This window comes from Gymnoscopelus microlampas, assembly GCF_963454915.1.
Source record: "Gymnoscopelus microlampas genome assembly, chromosome: 13".
Lineage (NCBI taxonomy): Eukaryota > Metazoa > Chordata > Actinopteri > Myctophiformes > Myctophidae > Gymnoscopelus > Gymnoscopelus microlampas.
This window is the reverse complement of record NC_139950.1, coordinates 45,787,422-45,811,035: the sequence shown is the minus strand read 5'-3', so window position 1 is coordinate 45,811,035 and position 23,614 is coordinate 45,787,422. Positions and strand designations below refer to the sequence as shown.

The 23,614-nt window shown below is 42.7% G+C and overlaps 1 protein-coding gene across 2 annotated transcripts in view; it reads left to right on the top strand.

Moving 5' to 3' along the window:
• Positions 1-23,614, top strand: part of mcu (mitochondrial calcium uniporter) — a 143,070-nt gene that overhangs the window by 113,028 nt on the left and 6,428 nt on the right. For both annotated transcript variants that reach the window (XM_084076902.1, XM_084076901.1), the window contains exons 3-8: positions 5,925-5,988; positions 14,485-14,655; positions 17,238-17,342; positions 18,757-18,917; positions 21,227-21,430; positions 22,343-22,459. In XM_084076902.1, coding sequence (XP_083933028.1) covers positions 5,925-5,988; positions 14,485-14,655; positions 17,238-17,342; positions 18,757-18,917; positions 21,227-21,430; positions 22,343-22,459 — 822 coding nt within the window. The remainder of the gene's footprint in view (positions 1-5,924; positions 5,989-14,484; positions 14,656-17,237; positions 17,343-18,756; positions 18,918-21,226; positions 21,431-22,342; positions 22,460-23,614) is intronic.

Below are 23,614 nucleotides of genomic sequence, written 5' to 3'. Positions count from 1 at the left end.
AGGTCCTCCTTGAGGAAATGAGAAAACACTATCTTATCTAGATAAGCCACTTGTTTTTCTTCTTTTACATTTTTGCATCGTAACAGCCAGAACAATACGACTTTATAAACACAAATGAAACAATGATTACTTCAGGGTATCTTGTGCATCCCTTAGAAACAAAATAAAACATTTTTTTGCCCTAGATTATCTGGGCAAAAAATGTTTTTGTTTCTCGTTCACAAATTATTGATCAGGGAAATGTGTTTATTTGGCACACCATGCCCCAATTGTTTCCATTCAATAAAAAATGTATGGAGAAACACAGCTTTTGTCTCTTCATTAACTATCAGGAGCTCAATAAAATAATTTCACATGGCAAAAAAACATAATTTAGGCTCTAGTTCATTCACTATATGTACTGTAGACCATGGGTCTTCAACGTTTTCAGGCCAAGGACCCCCTAGCTGAGAGAGAGATGAAGCAGGGACCCCCTCTATATTGTATGTGTTTCAGATAAACTTTTGCTGCTCTTTTTTCCCTCTACACCTATAACTCTTTGGCAAAAATAGCAGATCTACAAGCTCACAACGCCTCGCAGCGCGAGGCGTTGTGAGCTTGTAGATCTGCTATTTTCGGCTAATGTTCCCCTCAGAAAAAGAATTCTATGGTTCTAGTGGTTAATGTAAAAAAACGAAATCCTATCACACAAAGATTTGGCAGACCCCCTATAGTAGCTCTGAGGACCCCCTAGGGGTCCCGGACTCCTTGTTAAAGACCCCTGCTGTAGACTATACTGTATGGTCCAAACCATCACATGGCTACCGTTACATAATTGATGCTGCATATTGTTTATTAGAGTCCTTGAAACATGGAATGAACTCATTTCACCCCGTTGTCCCTGGTGTCTGTATGACCGGAGTTCTCCCGGCTTGCTCGCCAAAATATTATTTTATGCTGGTCTATGATCAAATCTGACCCTGGCTGGCGCTCAGCCCAGGAAGTTGTGCACTTTAACTTGGCTCCAGTCTAGGTATCTCAGAACTAATGTATGTGTGTCGTTGCTGTCGGGCAGAAACCTCTTAAAGGTTCTATGACATTCATTTTCACTTTTTTTGGGGGGGGTTTTATGACCTCAATTACACCCAAAAAAACTGAACTTTGAACATTCAGTTGATTTTCTGTGGTAATTAAATAATTAGGCTGAAGAGTAATCTGTGATTTCCACTTGGAGAGTGAAGTCACAGGCCATTAATCCCGCCCACTCTCCTCCTCGCCCCTCCCCTCCCCTATCCTTTCCTTTGGGGGGGCGGAGCAGAGGCGATGATTGACAGGCAACATCCCTCAACAGCGACACCCGCAGGCAAAGATTTCTTTTTTCATTGCAGTTGAAAAGGCTTTAGAAATGTGAGAGAAAAACACCTGCAATGGCTCACTGGAGTGGAATTTTCAGTTAAAACTTTTTATACACTTTTGAAGACTTTCAAACGACCAAGACTTTTAATGTGTTGTAAAACTGAATGTCATGAAACCTTTAACTCCATATTTTAACTTTTGGGGTTTTTATGTAAATTAGCGCCCTACTTGATCATACTACACCGTCACACAAAAGTATCAAAAGTAGCAGATCTACAAGCTCGAAACGTGGCGCGATTCGACGCGTTTCGAGCTTGTAGATCTGCTACTTTTGCGTTTTTTCAATTTGAATCCTGAAAAGTTACAGTTTTGGTCATATGACGTTTCCACCCGACAGAGACGATATCCAAAACTGTTTCCTTTTTTATTATTGTTTAAATAAAATAGTGAAAATAGCTACAAAGCTCAACAAGCTACAACGCCTCGCATCGTGACCCATTGCAAGCTTTTAGATCAGATATTTTCATTAGTTGAAGTTAGCTAGTAAGCTAGGGCATTAATTATGAAAACAATGCATACAAAGTATGAAACACGGAGACACAGTACAAGCCCTCTCTGTCCGACAGCAACGACAACAGGCTGGTCTCTGTTGATAGGAGAAGCTGTGCTCCGTCAGGCAGTCACAGTGTTAAAGGGATAGTTCACCCCCAAAATTCTATCGATTAGTCACCCCATGGAGACTTGAATTCATGTTTTTTTTTTTTTTTTTTTTCCCGCATTCCTAAGTCAATAATTTGATGACCAGCGAACCGGTAGGCAGCGGTTCCGGTGGGAGATACAAAGGAGACTCCTTTGTGTCTCCTACCGGAACCGCTGCCACCGGTCATCAAATTATTGTCTTAGGAATGTGACCAAAACAAAAAAAAATCCATAAATTCAAGTCTCCATGGGGTGACCAATCGATAGGAAAAAAGGGCTCTGTGTCCTGAACCCAGTTGTGTCAACCATGACGTGACAGTGACAAAACGCACGTGCAAACACACACACCTGCGTGGAGGGATTTATTTAGCCAGTACAGTGCAGTACAGTACAGCGCAGTGCAGTGCAGCGCAGCGCAGCGCAGCGCAGCACAGCGCAGCGCAGTACGCGTCACAGCAGCTGGAGAAGGTACAGTAGCTCTAGCTAGGTTATTATAGGCTATTTGTAAAACTGACTCAGTGCTTTTTAGCGGCGCTAGCCGCTCTATACCTGACTTGGTCAGGTGCGTCAACAAAGTGATTGGTCAAGCTTCACGTGACACGTGGCTATAAACACATTATAAACACATATCGATGACAAAATGTATCAAAGGTGCCGCTACCTTCACACAGGGTGTGATTTTTGTCTCCGCCAGGAGACTATGTTTTCACTTTCCGTCCCCCCCCCCTCGGCCAAGCTAACATTGGTCAAGCCTCACGTGACACGTGACAATACGTTGAAAGAGTGTGCTCTGATTGGCTAGTGAGACGCATGACGTATCAGTGGCCTATAAATAGATGTGTCACTTTGAAAGAGTCTTAGCCTCTTTCAAAGTGAGGTAAGACAGGAGTAATCACGAAATGGCTGAGAAATGGCGGAGTAACAGTAACTTAGACCTGTGCTCCGAGGAGCACATCTTCTAGTTGTCTCCGCCAGGAGACATTGTTTTCACTTTCCACCTGTCAAGCTAACATTGGTCAAGCCTCACGTGACACGTGACAATACGGTGAAATAGTGTGATCTGATTGGCTAGTGACGTATAGCGGCCTATAAATACATGTGTCACTTTGAAAGAGTCTTAGCCTCTTTCAAAGTGAGGTAAGACAGGAATAATCACGAAATGGCTGAGAAATGGCGGATACTGTAACAATTGGATAGGACACTTACACAGACAGGACGGATAGGACACAACACAAGTCTGCTGGCGGAGACTTTTGCTCCGAGGAGCACTTTTTCTAGTTTATTTTTCATATCACCTGTGAATCTGAATATCTGGATCTGGGTGTGTTGTAGGGGATGTATAGAGCAGTGGTTCTCAAACTTCTTTCGTGTCAAAGACCCCCAAAATGTATATGTATTTGGCCGCGGAACGCCCCACCTGAAATGGTTTTGTGCCACCAGGGACATCCAGAAGAGAAGATTTATGTAGAAACTAAAATAAAAAAGAATTAAAAGATTTCGATATTTAAAAAAATATTTTCAAAAATAGCAGATCTACAAGCTCGCAGCGCGTCACTTTGTGCCGCGCTGCGAGCTTGTATATCTGCTATTTTTGAATAGCCAACGTTTAAATGGATAAAGTTGTTAACTCATTCACTGCCAGAGTAAATAAATAAATAGTCACCCACTGCCAGTGATTTTTCGTTTTCCTTATCTTTTCAACTAGTCAGGTGCTACTGTATGTTAACTAATCATTTTGCCGGGGACCCCCTGAAACTACCCCCGCACCCCCAAGGACCCCACTTTGAGAACCAATAATGTAGAGGTGTGTGTGAATTGGACATAGAGATTGATAGAGCACAGTGAGTGGTTAGTTGGCTGCAGTACAATGCTACAGTACTGTAGGTGGAGTGTAGCTCATTGTGATGAGGGGGAAGCCGGTTCAACACACACACACACACACACACACACACACACACACACACACACACACACACACACACACACACACACACACACACACACACACACACACACACACACACACACACACTGTTGTACAGTATGACTCCATGCGTTGTTGTGAAACAGTGCCAGCAGTGGAAACATCAACATTTTATGGTGCAATAGATATGTGTGTGTGTGTGTGTGTGTGTGTGTGTGTGTGTGTGTGTGTGTGTGTGTGTGTGTGAGTGGTGTGGGCGTCCTATTTCCTTCCCCCTGATTGTCAGCCCTCTCACTCTCCGTCCTCTCTCGCTCTACACAGAGAGAGGAGGTCTCTCTCTCTCACTCTACACAGAGAGAGGAGGTCTCTCTCTCTCACTCTACACAGAGAGAGGAGGTCTCTCTCTCTCTCTACACAGAGAGAGGAGGTCTCTCTCTACACAGAGAGAGGAGGTCTCTCTCTCACTCTACACAGAGAGAGGAGGTCTCTCTCTCTCTACACAGAGAGCAGAGGTCTCTCTCTCTCTCTCTCCACACAGAGAGCTCTCTCTCTCTCTCTCTCTCTCTCTCTCTCTCTCTCCACACAGAGAGCGGAGGTCTCTCTCTCTCTATGCCTCTACAAGGCCTTGATCTCAGTCACGGTAGGAAAACGTGACAGGCTCTCTGATTTAAAACATGTGTGTCCCGCGTGCCGCGCAGACAGTCAGGAGGGCAGACAGACAGGAGGGCAGACAGACAGGAGGACAGACAGACAGGAGGACACGCCCTCACTCCCTCACTAACGCATCGGCCTGAAGGAATGCAGCGCTGGTTAGACAGAGGAAGAGGGCTTTCCCCAGATCTCTCCCTCTCTCTCTCTCTCTCTCTCTCCCCTCAGTGTGTGACATCAGCACAGTGTGTTTGAGGTTTCTTTCTCACCAGGATGCCTTTTGAACCTACACTGCTGCCGATCAAAAATAGTAGATCTACAAGATCAAGCTTGTAGATCTGCTATTTTGACTATTTGTCGTACAACCAAGTATGTATGGCTTAAAGGAGTAGTTCACCCAAAAAAAGTACTTATTTTCTATCAACTACACACCCAAAGGAAGCCTTGAATTCATGGAGATTTGTTTGGCATTCCCTTTCTTTTTTTTTCTCCAATATATTATTTTGGTCTTTTTCTGTCTTTATTTATAGTGTGTAGTAGAGATGGACAGGAAACAGGGGGAGAGAGATGCAGCAAAGACCGTCGGGAACGGGACTCGAACCAGCGGTGCGCTGTCAGGCTACTTATGAGCCTTTAGGTGCCCTAAGCCAATAATTTGAAATTATTGGCTCAAGAATGCGACAAAAAACAAAAAATGAATTCAAGGCTTCAGGGGGTGTGTAATTGAAAAATAGCAGATCTACAAGCTCACAATTTGTTGCAACATGACGTTGGGTGAACTACTCCTTTAAGTGGTTAAGCTAAGTGTGTCATCATTGTGTGTGTGTGTGTGTGTGTGTGTGTGTGTGTGTGTGTGTGTGTGTGTGTGTGTGTGTGTGTGTGTGTGTGTGTGTGTGTGTGTGTGTGTGTGTGTGTGTGTGTGTGTGTGTGTGTGTGTGTGTGTGTGTGTGTTAGAAAGGGAGTGTCAGTGTCCCAGAGCTTTCTTTTTGTTTTCCATGACACAGTTTAAATGTGTGCATGTGTAGGCCTACATTCCATGGGTGTGGCTCTGCTCTGCCCCATGGGACATTAAGTCGTATGGCATGAGAAGTGTGTGCGCGCCATTTTGTAACTCAACACCTTTATCTGTCTGTTTCCTCGAAATGTTGCTTAGCAGCATAAATAAGCCTAAACAATGTTGTTGGGGCTATTATTACATCAGAGCTCCTCCGCCCTAGAAACGGCCTGCAGCACCACACACCGGTCTCATGATTGTTGACAGATTTGAGTTTTAAGATGATTCATTCAACTCCCTTTTTCTCTTTTTCTCTCTCTGCAGGTTTGGAAGGGCGCCCCCTCGTGGCAGGGCCAGAGACTGTTGTGTTCCTCCGCTGCTCTAGAAGGTAAATGTCTTCCTCATGGATTAACCCGTTAATCTTTTTATTTTAGATTTATTTGGCTATTCGAAAATAGCAGATATACAAGCTCATAATATGGCACCGAGTGCCGCGCTATGAGCTTGTAGATCTGCTATTTTTTGGAAAAATTGTGAAAATGTGTGCAAATCTTTGAATATATACATATATATTTTTTAAGCGAACATATGTAACTCAAATCTTTGCTTCTGGGGGGGTCCCTGGAACAACCTATTTTGAGGGGGTTCGGTGGACAAGTACATATCATTTTGGGTGGTCCTTGACATGGAAAAAGTTTGAGAACCACTGATATAAAACATAAGTTCCAGAAAACCCATCATCATTCATCTCAGATTTTTCATAAAAACTGGTTGGCTTGTATGTCTACCAAAACATCATAACTTTACATAATTGTGCCAAACTGTTTATGAAACAGAGCTCTATAGTGTGTGGGGGCGGGGCTCCATTCACAAATGGCAGATTAGGATTTGGCCTGACAACATTTTGTCTCTATACCTCCCATGTAATCCCAGACATAATCCACAGCCCACCAGAAGCAGTGTGACTTTTTACTGACAACAAGTGTTGTTTTGATGTAAGAGGGTTGAAAACAAAGCAGGGACTCGCAACTCACTTTTTGAATGCAGTTTTTAAACAAAGAGCAGATATGACGTTTCGACCCTTTTCTGTCTTTTTCAAGTATAAACAAGAGACAGGAAATGAATCTTTTGATGAAAAAATTGTCTGGTGACCTGGGGCGGTACCAGATCACCAGGTGGGGCTGATAGACAATGTTCCCACTTTTTCGTATAAAAAGATGTCATTTTCTGTCTCTTGTTTATACTGGAAATAGACCGAAAGGGTCGAAACAACGTATTTGTGTTCGTGTTTGTCACGAATAACAACTCGGAGCATTCAAAAAGTGAGTTGTGAGTCTCCGCTTTGTTTTCTAATTCTCTTCTGACAGTTTGGCTCAGCACCAAAGAGACGGAGGATGTGCGTTTATTTTCTTCTTTAATTGATACGAGAGAGTAACATCTATTTAAGGCCATGATATGAGCTGAGTCAGCCCCAAGGTGAAAGAGTCTGGGTTTCTTTTTTCGCTTTGTCAGACTTAAATCACAGTCTGTGTACTTACTTACCGAGACTAATGAAGAGTTGTTGCTCGGCGAGAGCGGCTGAGCTGGTTGATCAGAGACAGGAAGGTTTGGTGTTGAACAGATAGCAGTCATTAATTTGGGATCATTTTGACGTCCACATCTGTTTCTCTCTCTGGGAGGGAGAGCCGGCGGAGACAGGAGAGAATAATAGGGCTTGATGTATCTGTTGATCACGGTTTCAATGCACAGAAAATAGCCGCGAGCTTCGCAACGTGTTGCAGCACGACGCGTTGTGAGCTTGTAGATCTGATATTTTCGGCGTGTTACGCCATCATAGGACAGATTATAACCCATTAAAACTGGGAAGGCATCTGTGTCATTTTAGATTTGAACCACTTTAACTTAAGCTATTCAAAAATAGCAGATATACAAGCTCACAGCGTGTCACTTCGTGCCACGCTGCGAGCTTGTATATCTGCTATTTTTGAAAAATCGTGAAACGTTTTGCAAATCTTTGAATATACCGGTATATATATTTTTTAAAGCGAATATTTTTCACTCAAATCTTTGCTTATGGGGGTCCCTGGAACAAAATATTTTGAGATGGGGGTCGGCAGCCAAATACATACATAATCTTGGGGGTCCTTGACATGAAAAAGTTTGAGCACCACTGAGTTTTTCAGAAAACTTTTTAGACTTTTTTAGAATGGGGTCCTCAGGCCTTAATAATGGGATAAATTAAGCATGACTCACTCAGGCAGGCTGAGAAAGTTTTCCTGAGAAAACAAAGTTGAAATAAAGTAAAACACATTATCCTAATGTTTCATTTCCACTTCTTGTTCTCGTACGTTGCTATTTTCGGTGCACGACGAACGACACTGGCGAGCGACCAAGTACAAATCCGGCTTAAAAAGACGAAACCGAGCCGGGAAAGAGGTGAGGTGCTGAGAGAGAGGAGAACGCAGCGGCACTGTGGAGCGTGCTGATTAGATTTTAAAGTGGATTTTAATAGCGGGGGCGTTTGTGCCACAGTGAAAGGTTAGAACCCGGGCCGGGGGCCAGCCTGGTCTCGGCCCACGCGTCCAGACAGACAGACTGGCACAAGGCTAGAGTCCTCCGTATTGTTAGACAGGGTTCACAATGACAGGACAGAACAGGACGGGATAATGAGAGCCAGAGAGGTGACTTTGTGGGCAGAGGCCAGTTTCACTGATGGAGGAACTATGGGTGTGTGTGTGTGTGTGTGTGTGTGTGTGTGTGTGTGTGTGTGTGTGTGTGTGTGTGTGTGTGTGTGTGTGTGTGTGTGTGTGTGTGTGTGTGTGTGTGTGTGTGTGTGTGTGTGTGCGTGCGTGTGCGCGCGTCTGTGTGTGCAAGTTTGCGTATGTGTTTGAGGGAATGTCCATCAGTGGTGGAAAGAGGTTCTTTCTTTTACTTAAGTAAAAGTATCAGTACTGCAATGTATAAATACTAATTTACTGTTACAAGTAAAAGTTTACTTGATTAAAAGTACAAAAGTATTGGCATCAAAAAGTAAAAGTACTCGTTATGCAGAATGTCCCATTTCACAAGTTATCAAATGTATAAAAATCCTCTGAAAATAGCAGATCTACAAGCTCACAATGTGTCGCATTGCGACGTGTTGTGAGCTTGTAGATCGGCTATTTTCAAATAGCCAACCTTTAAATAGGGCTGAAGTGGTTAATGTATGTTTTGCAATAATAATCTAAATCTACAAAGTAACTAGTAACTAAAGTTTTCAAATAATTGTTGTGGAGTAAAAGTGCAATATTTGCCTTTGAGATATAGTGGAGTAAAAGTACTGAAAAATTGAAATACTCCAGTAAAGTAAAAATTCCTCAAAATTGTACTCAAGTACAGTAAATGTACATAGTTACTTTACACCACGGGGGTCCATACATCTTGTGGAGCGTGGTTGAGGGATCCTGGCTTTCAGACGTGTTTCTGGTGCCAGTCATGTTCCTGTAATCCATGGAGGAGACTCCAGCTGGAGAGACTCTCTGCTTCACTGCTGTGATCCATACATAGGCCTGTTACAGTTATTACATAGTCGCCTAATCGCAATTATTTGAGACAATCGTCATAATCGTTTCCATGTTGAAGAATGTTCATACATTTTTTAACATTTTCCCAAAATAGCAGAAATAGCAGATCTACAAGCTTCGTGTTGTAAGCTTGTAGATCAGCGAATTCTGCTATTTTTTAAATATTTTTTGAAAGCATGACATTATTAGATATATCAGTCAATTCTTTATATATTTGGTAAATGGTAAATGGACTGCATTTATATGGCACTTTTCTCCAAGGCGCTTTACATTGTACTTCACATTCACCCATCCACACACACATTCACATACCGACGGCGGAGGAAACCATGCAAGGCACCAACCTGCTCATCGGGGGCAATTAGGGGTTCAGTCTCTTGTTCAAGGACACTTTGACACCAACCCTGGGGGAGAACGAGTTCAAACTGGGAACCTTCCGTTCCCCAAGCTGCCGCTCTACCTTCTGAGCTACCCCCGGAGGTATAGAGCGTTATTTGCCTTTAAGTTATTTGTCATAATGTGCCCTGTGAAATGTGTGATCTCACAAAGCCTAAAATGCAGGGGGTTATCGGGTACAACACAGCAGGCCAGTCTGGGTTTGCCGCCGTACTCTCCGTCTTTAGTGTTTGACCACTGCTCTTGTCATTAGGGACCACTAAACACAGCCACGGAATAACCTTTTAAGACCGGGAAAGCATCTGTGTCATTTTAGATTTTAGCCATACAGTATATCAGGGTCTTCAACGTTTTCAGGCCAAGGACCCCCTAGCTGAGAGAGAGATAAAGCAGGGACCCCCTCTATATTGTATAAAATTGTGGTTCTTTGCTGCTCTTTTTTTCCCTCTACAGTCTACACCTATAACTCTTTGCCAAAAATAGCCGATCTACAAGCTCACAACGCCTCGCAGCGCGAGGCGTTGTGAGCTTGTAGATCTGCTATTTTTGGCTAAAGTTCTCCTCAGAAAAGGGATGCTAGGGTTCTCTGACCCCCCTAGGGGTCTCTGACCCCCTGTTGAAGACCCCTGCAGTATATAGCAACATTAGTTTTTCCAGAACAGTGGTTTTCAAAAATAACAGATATACAAGCTCACAGCGCGGCACGGAGTGACGCGCTGTGAGCTTGTATATCTGCTATTTTTTAACATTGTTTGGAAAAAATATATAATTGTGTGATTTTTTTTATTTTTTTTTAACACAAAAATCTTCTCTTCTGGGGGGTCCCTGGCACACAAAACAATTTCAAGTGGGGGTCCACAAGCCAAATATATTTTGGTCTTAATAGGATAAGCTGTTGGAGCTCATTATCAGGACAAAAGCTTGGCTGTAGACCAACTGGGCAGCTTGAATCAGAAGGCAATTATTACTACCCCCCCAAAAAACTGTCCCAGTGTATTGGGTAGGAGGTTGTTTGGGACACAGATGACACTCTTCAGACACAACACAACGGTAATTAGATTTTGAGAGCTTCCCCTATAAAAGAATAATTGGCCCTGCAACGCTGTAAAATGTGTGCTTATTGTTATTCTTGCGCGGTTCGCTTTTTATTTGTGATCGCCTCGTATCATAACATCCAGATGATGAGCCTCGGGGCCTTGTAAGAATTTTAAGCAGGTTCTCCAGGACATCATTATTATTACCCGGGGCTTCATCATCGTGTGTTGTTCCTTTTTTTTAACAGGGTTTTCAGCATATTTGACCCCACGGTGTCCTGGGGAAACATTAGGAAAATGATACCGTATTGATCTTCCCAATGCCCCAGTGTGGAGCAGAAGGGCAGTTATCTTGTTCAGTGTGTGTGTGACTGTGTGTGCGTGTGCGTTTACTGCAGCAAGATGCAGTATAACTACTGTATGTTTGTGGAGTATTGGACTTTGATTAAATGCTTGTTAAAGTAAGTGTTTAATAGCTCTATATTCCCATAGTAAGCAATGAAGCATTGCTATAGACTACAGTGTTTTCTAACGAGAGGGGTCTCCCTGTCTCTCCAACTCTTCAGTAAACAGAACAAATATTTACAGGTTGGGATTTCATATCAGGACAGCGTACCCCATTTACCAGCTTCAAATTCAGCAGTCAAAATTGAAATACTTTGCGCTATGAGCTTGTAGATCTGCTATTTTTGAAAAATCGTGAAAATATGTTCAAATCTTTGAATATGTATTATTTTAAAGCGAACATTTTAACTAAAATCTTTGCATCTGGGGGGGTCCCTGGAACGCAATATTTTGAGATGGGGGTCGGCGGCCAAATCATTTTGGGGGTCCTTGACATGAAAAAGTTTGAGAACCACTGATATAGAAACATACGTTTTTTCAGAATACTGTTGGGATTTAGAAGGCATTTGTAGAATCGGCTTCAGGTTACAAATAAACGGGTACCAGTGTTTGTTTCGCCTGACGGCCAAGGAAGGCCAACCCACTCTATCATACATGATGCAGTGATGAGTCCTATAATGTTCACCAGATACAAATCGCAGAGCAGAATGATAAACTGTACCCTAAGGGCTTGAGGACAGAAGGAGCAGCATTCCCATAAATGACATCTCCATACTGTAGTCCAACACAGAAAGAAAGACAATAACCCTTCTCCTACATGCCATTGGGAAAGTAGCTCTGTTCCTGTAAATAAAAGCCAATCTTTTGCCTTAATTTACAGAGATTGTCTTTATGCCATTTAAATGTGAATTTGTCATCGAGCCATTATTCCAAGGTACTTGTATTCAGCAACCCTTTCTATATTGGATCCATTTGAGGTAGTAACGTGTAAGTTATTATAATCAATTTCCCTGGCCCTGGGGAAAAATGTATAATGTATGTTTATTATAGAGCTGGAGAGAGGGGAGACCCCTGCTATGAAACAAACTCACTCTAGCAATGATTACTATCAGAATATAGGGCTTTATAACCTTTTAACAATAAACTTTTTGTTTAAACCAAAAAAACACAGTAGCATGAATAATTCTTATAGTGTTTCAGCTGGCATGGACAATAATATGGTTAGTGCACTGCAGTGAGATTAGTTTAGATTACAGGAAAGTATTTAGAAATGACTTAGCAACAGCCTAAACACTTTTTCTTGTTGTTCCTAGCAAACTTCTCCCAGGCGACACCCCAAGGAGAGTATATAGTTCAAACAAGCAGCGATGAATAATTCACCAGTTCGAGTGAAGGCTTTTTATTGATATGGAAGCCGTCCGCTTGACCACTGAGTTTCCCCCTCTGGTGCTGCTGTTGCTGCGCTGCCCCCTGCTGGGCTTGGGCCACACTGCATCATTCAGCTCCCAGGGATGGTAGCAGATTCTCTGGCTTCTTATCGGCAGTGGTGTAAAATAACTAAGTACATTTACTCAAATACTGTACTTAAGTACAATTTTGTGGTATTTATACTTTACTGGAGTATTTCCAATTTTCAATACTTTTACTTCTACTCCATTACATCTCAGAGGCAAATATTTGTACTTTTACTCCACTACAATTACTGGACAGCTTTAGTTACTAGTTATTTAAAGATTTTAAATATTATTGCAAAAAAATGCATCAACCACTTCAGCTCTATATACACTTCAGCTATTTGAAAATAGATGATCTACAAGCTCACAACGCGTCCCCAGAAGAGAAGATTTGTGTTCAAAAGAAATTCAAGATTATTCAAGATTCGTCAAAAATAGCAGATGTACAAGCTCGCAGCGTGGCAAGAAGTGAGCTTGTAGATCAGATCAGCTCTTTTTTGAATAGCCACCATATAAATGGATAAAGTGGTTGAAATGACTGCGATGCCTGGAACCCCCCCAAGGAAGGACCCCCCCGGGGAGAACCACTGCTCTTAAAGTATCCTATGATCTGAACAAAGCATTCAAAATCTAAGCGGTGATAGAGGCTGATGATGCATTTGGAATATTTACCTGTTAATGCTTGTTGTTCTAGTATGAAAATAATGGACTATCATAATGATACATGGTTATTTGTCTAGTGCCTTGCGTACACACAGTGCTAGGTGTTAATTATATCTCTAAACTGTATTCACTCGCTGAGTGCTTAGAAGGTGTGAGTCAGACACGCCGTCGCCTAGGGTAAGTCCAGGTCAAACAAAGGCCAGACTGGTTATGTTTGCAGCCTTGAGTCACTTGAAAACTCATTAAGAGAGACCTGCTCCTCCAGTTTAAATCATTTGTTCTTCTACCAACGTCTACGTTCCACGTACACGGATGTATATATCGTCTCTGTCGGGTGGAAACCTCATGTCCAAAACTGTTGCTTTTCAGGATTCAAATTCAAAAGTAGCAGATCTACAAGCTCGAAACGCGTCGCTCTGCGACGCGTTTCGAGCTTGTAGATCTGCTACTTTTGATGCTTTCGTGTGACGCTGCAGTATGACCAAGTAGGGCGTTCATTTCTATCAGATAACTCACCAATAGATTGAACCAATATTACAGACCAAATATATGAAACAATATTATAGAATGAGAAAACAAGAGTGGATGTAATATTTTATTTTGGCGTTAAGGCTCTGCTACATTTTTCTCCCTGCTCAGCACAATTAAGACAACCATCATTAACCTTTAAGCACAGGGAGGTAGATATATAATAACAACCCCCCCCATGGGGAACAGAACCAATAGCAGAGCCCACTGGTGGTGCTGGGGTGGTGGTGGGAGCAAACGCCGCATGACAACACCTATGACACACAAAGCATACAGAACACAGATGTAAGTGAGCTTAAATAACCCGCCCGATTGGACAGCTGACTGCCACGTCAGTGTAAGTACTGTATGGGTCTGCATGACGCTGTAGACAGCCACATAGAATGAGAAAGCATGTAACCTCTCGAGTATATCTGCCAGAACTAACTCGCAGGCTACGTATAATTTATGGGGAAAAAAACACGAAAAGTTAGAATATGGAGACCCTATGAAACCTCTATTGTCCAAATCCATGGACAGCGTCTGAAAAATCCTCGACTGTCTTGTATGCTTGATTAGTTTGTTTTCTTTGTTTATTTAGTTTTTAGTTTTAGTTTTTTAAATGTGAGTGTGTAAACACTGGAGCAGAAAGCCAATATATTTTTTCTGAAGGTTTGAGATGTCTGAGATAGATAAAGAAGGGGTAGGACCTGATAAGTTTTCACAAAAGTTCTTCCTACTCCTTTTTCGAACATGGAATATAATTTAAGGATGATGTTAAAATGACTTTGACGCAGTTTTTAATCAAATTTTCCCCTTTTATTTCCTTCTTTTTCTCATTTATATTTTTAGTGTGTTCGAAATGAATAAATAAATGAAAAATGTCTTAAAATGAATATTGTGTGTTTTCTATGTGACACAGAGGTGACGGTGGTGTACCAGAATGGGCTGCCGGTGATCTCGGTCAGTTTGCCGTCCCGACGAGAGCGTTGCCAGTTCACCCTGAAGCCGCTCAGCGACTGTGTGGGAGTGTTCCTGGAACAGCTGAAAGCAGAGGACAGAGGCATCGACCGGGTCGCCATCTACTCCACAGGTATGTCTGCTATACATGCACACAGTGCACCAGAGGGATGGGAATGGTAATTGTTATTATCGTTTCAATTCAATTCAATCTTTATTTCAGACCCGAGGGTAAATGGTAAATAAATGGTAAATGGTGCATTTATATAGCGCTTTTATCCAAAGTGCTTTACATAGATTGTACATTACATTCACCCATTCACACACACATGGCGGAGGAAACCATGCAAGGAACCAACCTGCTCATCGGGAGCAATAGGCTTTATGCACAGCAGCCATATTGGAAAGAAATTGGGCCTCTTCTTACTTCCTTCACAGGTGTTACCAAATGATACTAATGAAGGCTCTGTTCCATTCTGGTCAGGGTGCTGATATTGTGCATGTTGGCTCACTAGAAACACTCCATTTTGGTTATCAAATGGCCCCTTATGGTGGATGTGTAACTGTGTACAAATGGAACCAAATGGACCCGTAAGGGTCCATTTGGTTCCATTTGTACACTCTCAGAGTTATGGGGGTCCTTGAAAATAAGACAACCACTATGCCACACTAAATGGAACAGAGCCTTAATTAGTATTATTGGTAACACATGTGAAGGAAGTAAGGAAGGGGCCCAATTCATTCCCAATATAGCTGCTGTGCATAGAGCCTATTAGGGGTTCAGCGTCTTGCTCAAGGACACTTCGACACTAACTCTGGGGGAGCCCGGGATCGAACTGGGAACCTCGCGGTTCATCCGGCCGCTCCTGTTAGGGGGGATCGGAAGACGAAATAGGCCGATCTTCGCTATTCGTAGATTTATGAGAACCTACGGGGGAGTCCAGTAAATGATGTACTTTACCTTACTGGAGTAAGGGCTAGAAAGCTTAGAACCTAAGATATTCGAAGGAATAATTAAAGCTTATAAGAAAGATAGCTTAGTCGACTTTAATAAGTATTAGGTAAACTTTATAATCGAACAGCTGACCAGCCACTCTACCCCTGAGCCACTGCCGCCCCAGGGAGATCCGTATCACAATAAAAACACAACACAATAAAAATAGAAAATAACAGAAAAAGAAATACAATAAAAAGACTTCCACTATGTTCAGTTTCGAACATACAGACAAGTGCGCCAACGGTTCCACAGTCTAGAGGAGAACCTGAGAGTGCGTTTTAACAACGGGCGATCAGGATAGTATTTTCCGGAAGTGCATTATATGTCTATGAGAGCCGGCAACTACTGGCGATAGGGCGAAGTGGGAAGTGGGACGATGTCGTCCGGCGATCGCCCGAGAGTCGCCCGCTGTTAAAACGTACTGTAATAGAACTACGTGTAGGGTTAGTTATGTCATTTACTGACTCGGATGCCCTACACATAAATCTATACATAAGATTCCGTAGCACAGCAGAGCAGGAGGGAACCCCGACACTAACTAACATCTGGCTCACACTGGAGCTTCATGGAGCTCTCAGCAGCAGCCTCATACACAGTCATTATCAGCCACTGTGAGTCATCTGATGCTGCCTTGTTTGTAGCGACAGCACAGGTGGGCAGTATACAGAGCTGTACAGAAGGATTAGTGAAATCTTCACCGGTACTGAGTGCATGCTAAATTTGCGACACAGCATGTGTTCCCTGGAGCATACAGCTTCCGACGCTGTCTATATAAGTCCATGTCATCGGAGAGGTCTATCACGATAAAACAAAACAAAAATAATCGCATAGATTTAAATCCGCACAAGATAGTGCCCCAAAAATAACAGATCTACAAGCTCACAATGCGTTGTAACACAACGCGTTGTGTGCTTGTACAGTAGATCTGCCATTTTTGGCTTGTGTTCCCCCCAGAATATGGATACTGGGGGGTGCAAGTGCTTAACAAAAGTGTAATTGTATTATTGCGATAATATCATTACTCTCAGTTAATTTGGCCACAATCGTGATATGAAATGTTCACGTGTGTTGGCGCACGCTTTTCACTGGAGCAGGTATTTAAGCGTTTTGGCGTGGGCTTGCGTTAAGCGTCCTGGTGCGTCGGCGTGGGATGTTGTTGTTACACTGACCATGAAATGGTTTCCTGCTCTAATCCTCAAGGTTCTTCTGTCCAGGAACGTGTGCTGCTGGAATCCCCCCTCAGTTCAGTGTGATAGGACTAGGACTGCATCTGCTTCGCCTCAGGACTCATTTAGATTCTGACAGAAATAGGTCAGATTTCCATGAGAGATAACGGCGGGCTCACAATATATGGCTAACCATTAGTATTCTATCTCTCTTTCTCTCTCTCTGTGTCTTGTCTCTCTCTCTCTCTCTCTCTCTCTCTCTCTCTCTCTCTCTCTCTCTCTCTCTCTCTCTCTCTCTCTCACTCTCACTCTCACACTCACTCACTCACTCACTCTCTCTGGCTCTATCTCTCTCCCGCACCCAAATCTCTTGCTTTTTCTTTTTATCTCTGAATTCCTCCTCTCTCTCTCTCTCTGTCTCTCTCTCTCTCTCTCTCCCTCTTTCTTTCTCTCTCTTTTTTTCTTCCTCTCTGTCCTCTGGCTCCTCTCTCTTTCTCTCTCTCTCTCTCTCTCTCTCTCTCCCTGTCCTCTGGCTCCTCTCTCTCTCTCCAGATGGAGCGAGGGTGGCCTCCTCCACAGGGATCGACATCCTGCTGCTGGATGACTTCAAGCTGGTCATCAACGACACCACGCACCTGGTGCGACCACCGCGCAGAGGTGAGGACCCACTGCACAGCTTAAAGGAGCACTTCACCCAATCAACCTCGTTCCCAGCCTTACTCTTCTGCGAAGAGAAAAGCCTGGTCACGACCTAATGAGTGTCTATAGGGGGGCGGGACTTACTATACGTGTTTCCCTCGGAAACGATTTTTACTCAGCCAATCATAACACTTAATTCACGGAGGATGTAAACATTATTTGTAAGGCGTCGACGTCATTTCCTTGGGCGGTACCCCCAGGGAGTCCTCAGAGTTACTATAGGGGGTCCACCAAATCTTTGTGTGATAGGATTTAGTTTTTTTTACATTAACCACTTGAACCCTAGAATTCCTTTTCTGAGGGGCACATTAGCCGAAAATAGCAGATCTACAAGCTCTCAACGCCTCGCGCCGCGAGGCGTTGTGAGCTTGTAGATCTGCTATTTTTGGCAAAGAGGCTATAGGTGTAGAGGGAGAAAAAGAGCAGACTAAGTAAAAAAAAAGTTTAATCTGAAACACAATTTCATACAATACAGAGTAGGGGGTCCCTGCTTCATCTCTCTAGGGGGGTCCTTGGCCTGAAAACGTTGAAGACCCCTGGTTTAGACACTCAACCGCTTAGGCCTTGCCTAGCGTGCATTCAACCTATATGTACGCCACGCTGTCAGGTGGAAACCTCATATGTCCAAAACTGTTTCAGGATTTAATTTGCGAAAAAACACAATAGAATATGGAGATAAGAGGTTTCTGCCCGACAACAACGATATATAATAGTCTGGTGTTAAGATGGCACCATGTCTACTCGCTCTGTGTCTCAGAGGTGGGCTGTGTGGACCTCTCAGCAACCTGCCCACCAAATGGGACATTATCCAAGCTATTAGAAACAACAGCCTTTCTGTTCCTGGAAAGTTAGGACGCTAAAGTAATAAAAGTGATTTAGAAGGCATTTGTAGAATTGGCCTCAGGTCTTAAAGGGATAGTTCACCCCCAAAATGATTTTTTTCTATCGATTTGTCACCCCATGGAGACTTGAATTCATGGATATTTCTTTGTTTTTTCGCAAGCCAATAATTTGATGACCGGCAGCGGTTCTGTTAGGAGAGACAAAGAGTCTCCTACCGGAACCGCTGCCAACCGGTCCGCTGGTCATCACATTATTGGCTTAGGAATGCGACAAAAACAAAGAAATATCCATGAATTCAAGTTTCCATGGGGTGACTAATCCATAGTGGTGAACTATTCCTTTTAAATGGTTCAGTGATTAAGCGTTACACAGAGACAGGTGCACATCTTCAGTAACACAAATAAAAGGTGTGTTTTTTTTTGTGTGTGTGTGTGTGTGTGTGTGTGTGTGTGTGTGTGTGTGTGTGTGTGTGTGTGTGTGTGTGTGTGTGTGGTCTATGTGCGTGTGTGTGTGTGTGTGTGTGTCTCAGAGCTGCTGGCGCACGAGGAGGCGGAGAGGCTGAACGACGTGAAGCTGTTGGTGCAGCAGCTGTACACCACGCTGCGCATCGAGGAGCACCAGCTCGGCAAGGAGCGAGACCTGGTGGTCCGTCTGGAGGACCTCACCTCTCAGCTCCGTCCCCTAGAGAAGGTACACAACCTTTTCTCTGTGTCTGCTTCAGCCCAAAACACTTAGCCTGGTATCCAGCTAGCTCCAATCGGAACCTCTCCCTCCGCTGTATAGCTCCGAGATGAGGTTCCTCGTTTGTCGGTGCCGTTTGAGCGAAACTTTTCCGCACATTTTCCACTTTACATGTTTCTTACCCCTTTCTGCACATCGTATCCAAAAAGTAAAGGTTTTCTGAAATGCTCTCAGATGTTTTGAAATTTTAACATACAATAAAATCTATCCAACGAGTTGAAAAAAGCGTTTAAATCACCTCTGTTCCATAATATTATGCATTAGAAGATACAATTCAACATTTGACCAGTAGGGGAATCAGTAATGTTATCTCTACGGGCGCAACTTCCGGGTATGTCTTAAAAACATTTAGGAGAGAAGCGATTTAAACGCTTTTTTCAACTCGTTGGATAGATTTTATTGTACGTTAAAATGTCAAACATCTGAGAGCATTTCAGAAAACCTTTACTTTTTGGATACGATGTGCAGAAAGGGGTAAGAAAAAGTGGAAAGTGGAAAATGTGCGGAACATTTTCGCTCAAACGGCACCGGACCTCATCTCGTAGCTACATAGCGGAGGGAGAGGTACTAAATGGGGCTAGGATCCAACCTGATTCACTACGTTCGGCAGATTTATTTTTCTCACTTCGCTTATCAGTCTGGCCAGATTCCTCTATTTGACTCTAATTTCAATTACGTAGGCAAGTGAGAAAGTGACTCGAGACTTTCCAGACTGTGTAGCGAGCAGTGGTGTAAAGTAACTATGTACATTTACTCAAGTACTGTACTTAAGTCTAATTTTGAGGTACTTTTACTTTACCGGAGTATTTCCAATTGTCAATACTTTTACTTCTACTCCACTACATCTCAGAGGCAAATATTGGTACTTTTACTCCACTACATATATTTGAAAACTTAAGTTACTAGTTACTTTGCAGATATAAATTATTACATTATAAAACATACATTAACCACTTTAGCCCTATTTTAAAACTAAAATGTTTGAAAATAGCCGATCTACAAGCTCACAGATGCGACGTGTTGTGAGCTTGTAGATCTGCTATTTTCAAACATTTTAGTACTTTTATTTTTGGTACTTTAAGTACATTTTGATACCAATACTTTTGTACTTTTACTCAAGTTAACTTACATTTTTAATTCCGGACTCTGTTACTTTAATAACAGAGTACTTCTACATTGCAGTTTTGCAATGTAGAAGTCTGGTTCTCAGGCTACAAAACACCACCACCCCATGGCCTCTGTGTCTGTCTGCTAATACATTAGCAAGTCTAGCTGTCTGGACTCCTAATCGGTGAATGCTGCCATGTGCAGAAAATTAAAAATTCACGTTCCGTATTTGCATAGCTAATGTTTTAATGTTTGCATACTGAAACGTCTGAGGTTTCTTAAACCCCTTTGCCCCGTTAAATATTCCATCCACATCATTTGAAACTTTTCTTCTTTGCGTAATTTTAAAGGGCAAGACCACTTTGGTAGAGGTTTGGGTTGTGTAGTTACCTTGCCATGATGTAACTCCAAAGGTGGACAAGAAATAAAAAAATATTGCTCAATTGATTAGAAATTGATCATTCTAAATATGCTCCTCATTGACTTACATTCTACGGTAAAACAGCTCTCAGTCACTCTTTTAGCATGTAAACGAAGGAAAACAAAGTTGATTCAGACACTATAGAACATCACCAAACCCAATTATTTTTTATTTCTTGTCCACCTTTGGAGTTACATCATGGCAAGATAACTACACAACCCAAACCTCTACCAAAGTGGTCTTGCCCTTTAAGCACAGAAACTACTGACTTTTCGCGAATTCTGGAATGATTGCTTAATGTCCACATTGAAAAGAAAATGTACAAAACCTGTTTTCCGCGCTGCTAGCTAGGGGAGGGGATTAATAGCGGGGCGGAGGGTGATAACTGTCACTACACACGTACTCCTATGGGCTGGGGGCGTGGCACCTGTCAGCAAGGAGTGTAGGGCGGGAGGAGTAGAACGTACTGTAGGCTCCTACGTCCTCTCGGTGGGGGCTCCTCACTGTCAGTAGGATACAACAGCAGTGACAACACACAGGGGAGAAATTAATTGGCATAACGACTACATTTGGGATAAAAAGGGGTAGAAAGCTAAAGAAAGTACACTACGGAAAACCTTTATATAGCTTGACTTGAAGGTTTTCTGTGTGTGTGTGTGTGTGTGTGTGTGTGTGTGTGTGTGTGTGTGTGTGTGTGTGTGTGTGTGTGTGTGTGTGTGTGCATGCCCAGGTGAAGGATGATCTAAGTAAGAAGGCAGAGAGGCGTACCTCCTGGATGATCTGGGGGGGCATGGCCTACATGGCCACTCAGTTTGGCATCCTGGCCCGGCTCACCTGGTGGGAGTACTCCTGGGACATCATGGAACCCGTCACCTACTTTATCACCTACGGCACGGCCATGGCCATGTACGCGTACTATGTGCTCACACGCCAGGTGAGATGGTCCTTTGATTGATTGATTGATTGATTGAATACTTTATTAACAAGTTTGTTAAACTGTACAGGTAGTACAGTCAAAAGTTATGCTAAAAGGATAACACAACAAGATTGTTTCCATTGTGGTCTATAGAGCATTGGTTCTCAAAGTGGGCTCCGGGGACCCACAGGGGTCCTTGGAGGGGTACCAGGGTCCCCAGCAAAATGAGTTAATATAGTGTCACAATCATTTTAACCACTTTAACCATATGTTATAGTTTGGCTATTCAGAAATAGCAGATATGCAAGCTCATAGATCTGCTATTTTAGAAAAATCGTGAAAACTTGTGCAAATCTTTGAATTTTAAGTGAACATTTGTAACTCAAGTAAGTCTTTGCTTCTGGGGGGTCCCTGGAACAACATATTTTGAGATGGGGGTCCACGGCCAAATTCAAATACATTTTGGGGTCCTTGACAGGACAAAGTTTGAGAAGCACTGCTATAGAGTACCGAAGTTCTGGCGCGTCACTCGCTCATCCCTTGGGTCACGGTCAAGTTTTATTTTCTCTATGGAGAATAACATTGGGTCATCTTAGAATCGTCTTTTATAAGAATTGTGGTCCAAAAATAAAGGATTTGTCCCGGCGCTGTTGTAGGGGAGGTGGCTCCGTATCGTTTACAATAGTCAGTCACTCAAATTTGATACAGTCTGTTTCTGGCAAAAGTTTTATCTACATTCAGATGTAGTTTGAGCTTCAGATGTAGTATGAAGCTGTGGTTGTTTGCATATGTGTGAGAGTGTTGTGTGAAGCTTATTGTGTGTGTGTGTGTGTGTGTGTGTGTGTGTGTGTGTGTGTGTGTGTGTGTGTGTGTGTGTGTGTGTGTGTGTGTGTGTGTGTGTGTGTGTGTGTGTGTGTGTGTGGCCCATAGGAATACCTCTATCCTGATGCCAGGGACAGACAGTATCTGCTGACCCTCCACAAGTCGGTGAAGAGGACACGCTTTGACATTGAGAAGTACAACAAACTGAAGGATGACATCGCAGAGGTACAGTCCCTGGGGAGCTGTGTGTTGTGACTGAAATAGAGAGGGTGATGCCACCAGCAGCTGGTGTGACACCTTTCACTCCTCCAACAGCCCTAAACACTGCTCCTTGACTGTCTGTATACTGTAATCTGTCCTTCACCTCCCTGTACCTCTTGACAGTGGTGTAGGGATGCAAATTATCGATCAATTCATTAATTGATAATTGATAACCTTATCAACCGATTAACCGGTTAACTGATAAGCGGCGTTTTTTTTAATCTGAGAATCTTAATTTCAGATTAAAAAAAAAATCCCCCAAAAAAGTGCTTAGGAGCCGAGATACAGCCTTTTTCAGTAAGTTAAACAAGAAGTAGAAAATCTTCAAATCATCATATCTTGGGTTCTGAACATTTAAAAAAAATAATAATAATAAAATAAACTTTTTTTTTTCAATTAATTGTTAATTGTTTGATTTAATCGGATAATTTCTTAATCGATTAATTCGATTAATCGATTAATTGTTAACATCCCTACAGTGGTGGTAAAAGTACTTGCATTTACTAGCATTATATCAATACTGCAATGTAGAAATACTCTAAGTAAGACAGGCATTGCCCCTCTTAAGTAAAAGATGAGCTGTTTCTAAAAAAAAAGATTTAAGGTATCCTTTTAAATGAAGAATTTGAGTACTTTTCCCACCACTGCCCCCTCCACTGCCTAGTCGCGGCTCAGCACTCACCATCTCTACTCTTGCAAATAGCACCTGGTATCAGGTACTTAGAGGTACAGTACTTTTTTTTTGTGCCCATCGCTGCCAGGTTCCAAGGAGGCTGAGCGAGACTGAGGCGATGCTAAATGGTGACTTATAAGAATTCTCAATAGCAAAACACAGACAGACATAGGACAGCTCACAAGTTCTGTGAGGATTTTTTTTAAAGATATTCTTTGGGGCTTTTATGCCGTGCGTGGCGTGCACAGACATTTTGAGGGCAGGTGCTCAAGTAAATTATACTTTTTTTTTGTTTACTTGGTCTGTTCTTTTTTCCCTCTACACCTATACCAATAGCCAATTCTCAATAGCAAAACACAGACAGACATAGGACAGCTCACAAGTTCTGTGAGGATTTTTTTTAAAGATATTCTTTGGGGCTTTTATGCCTTTATTTGGACAGGACA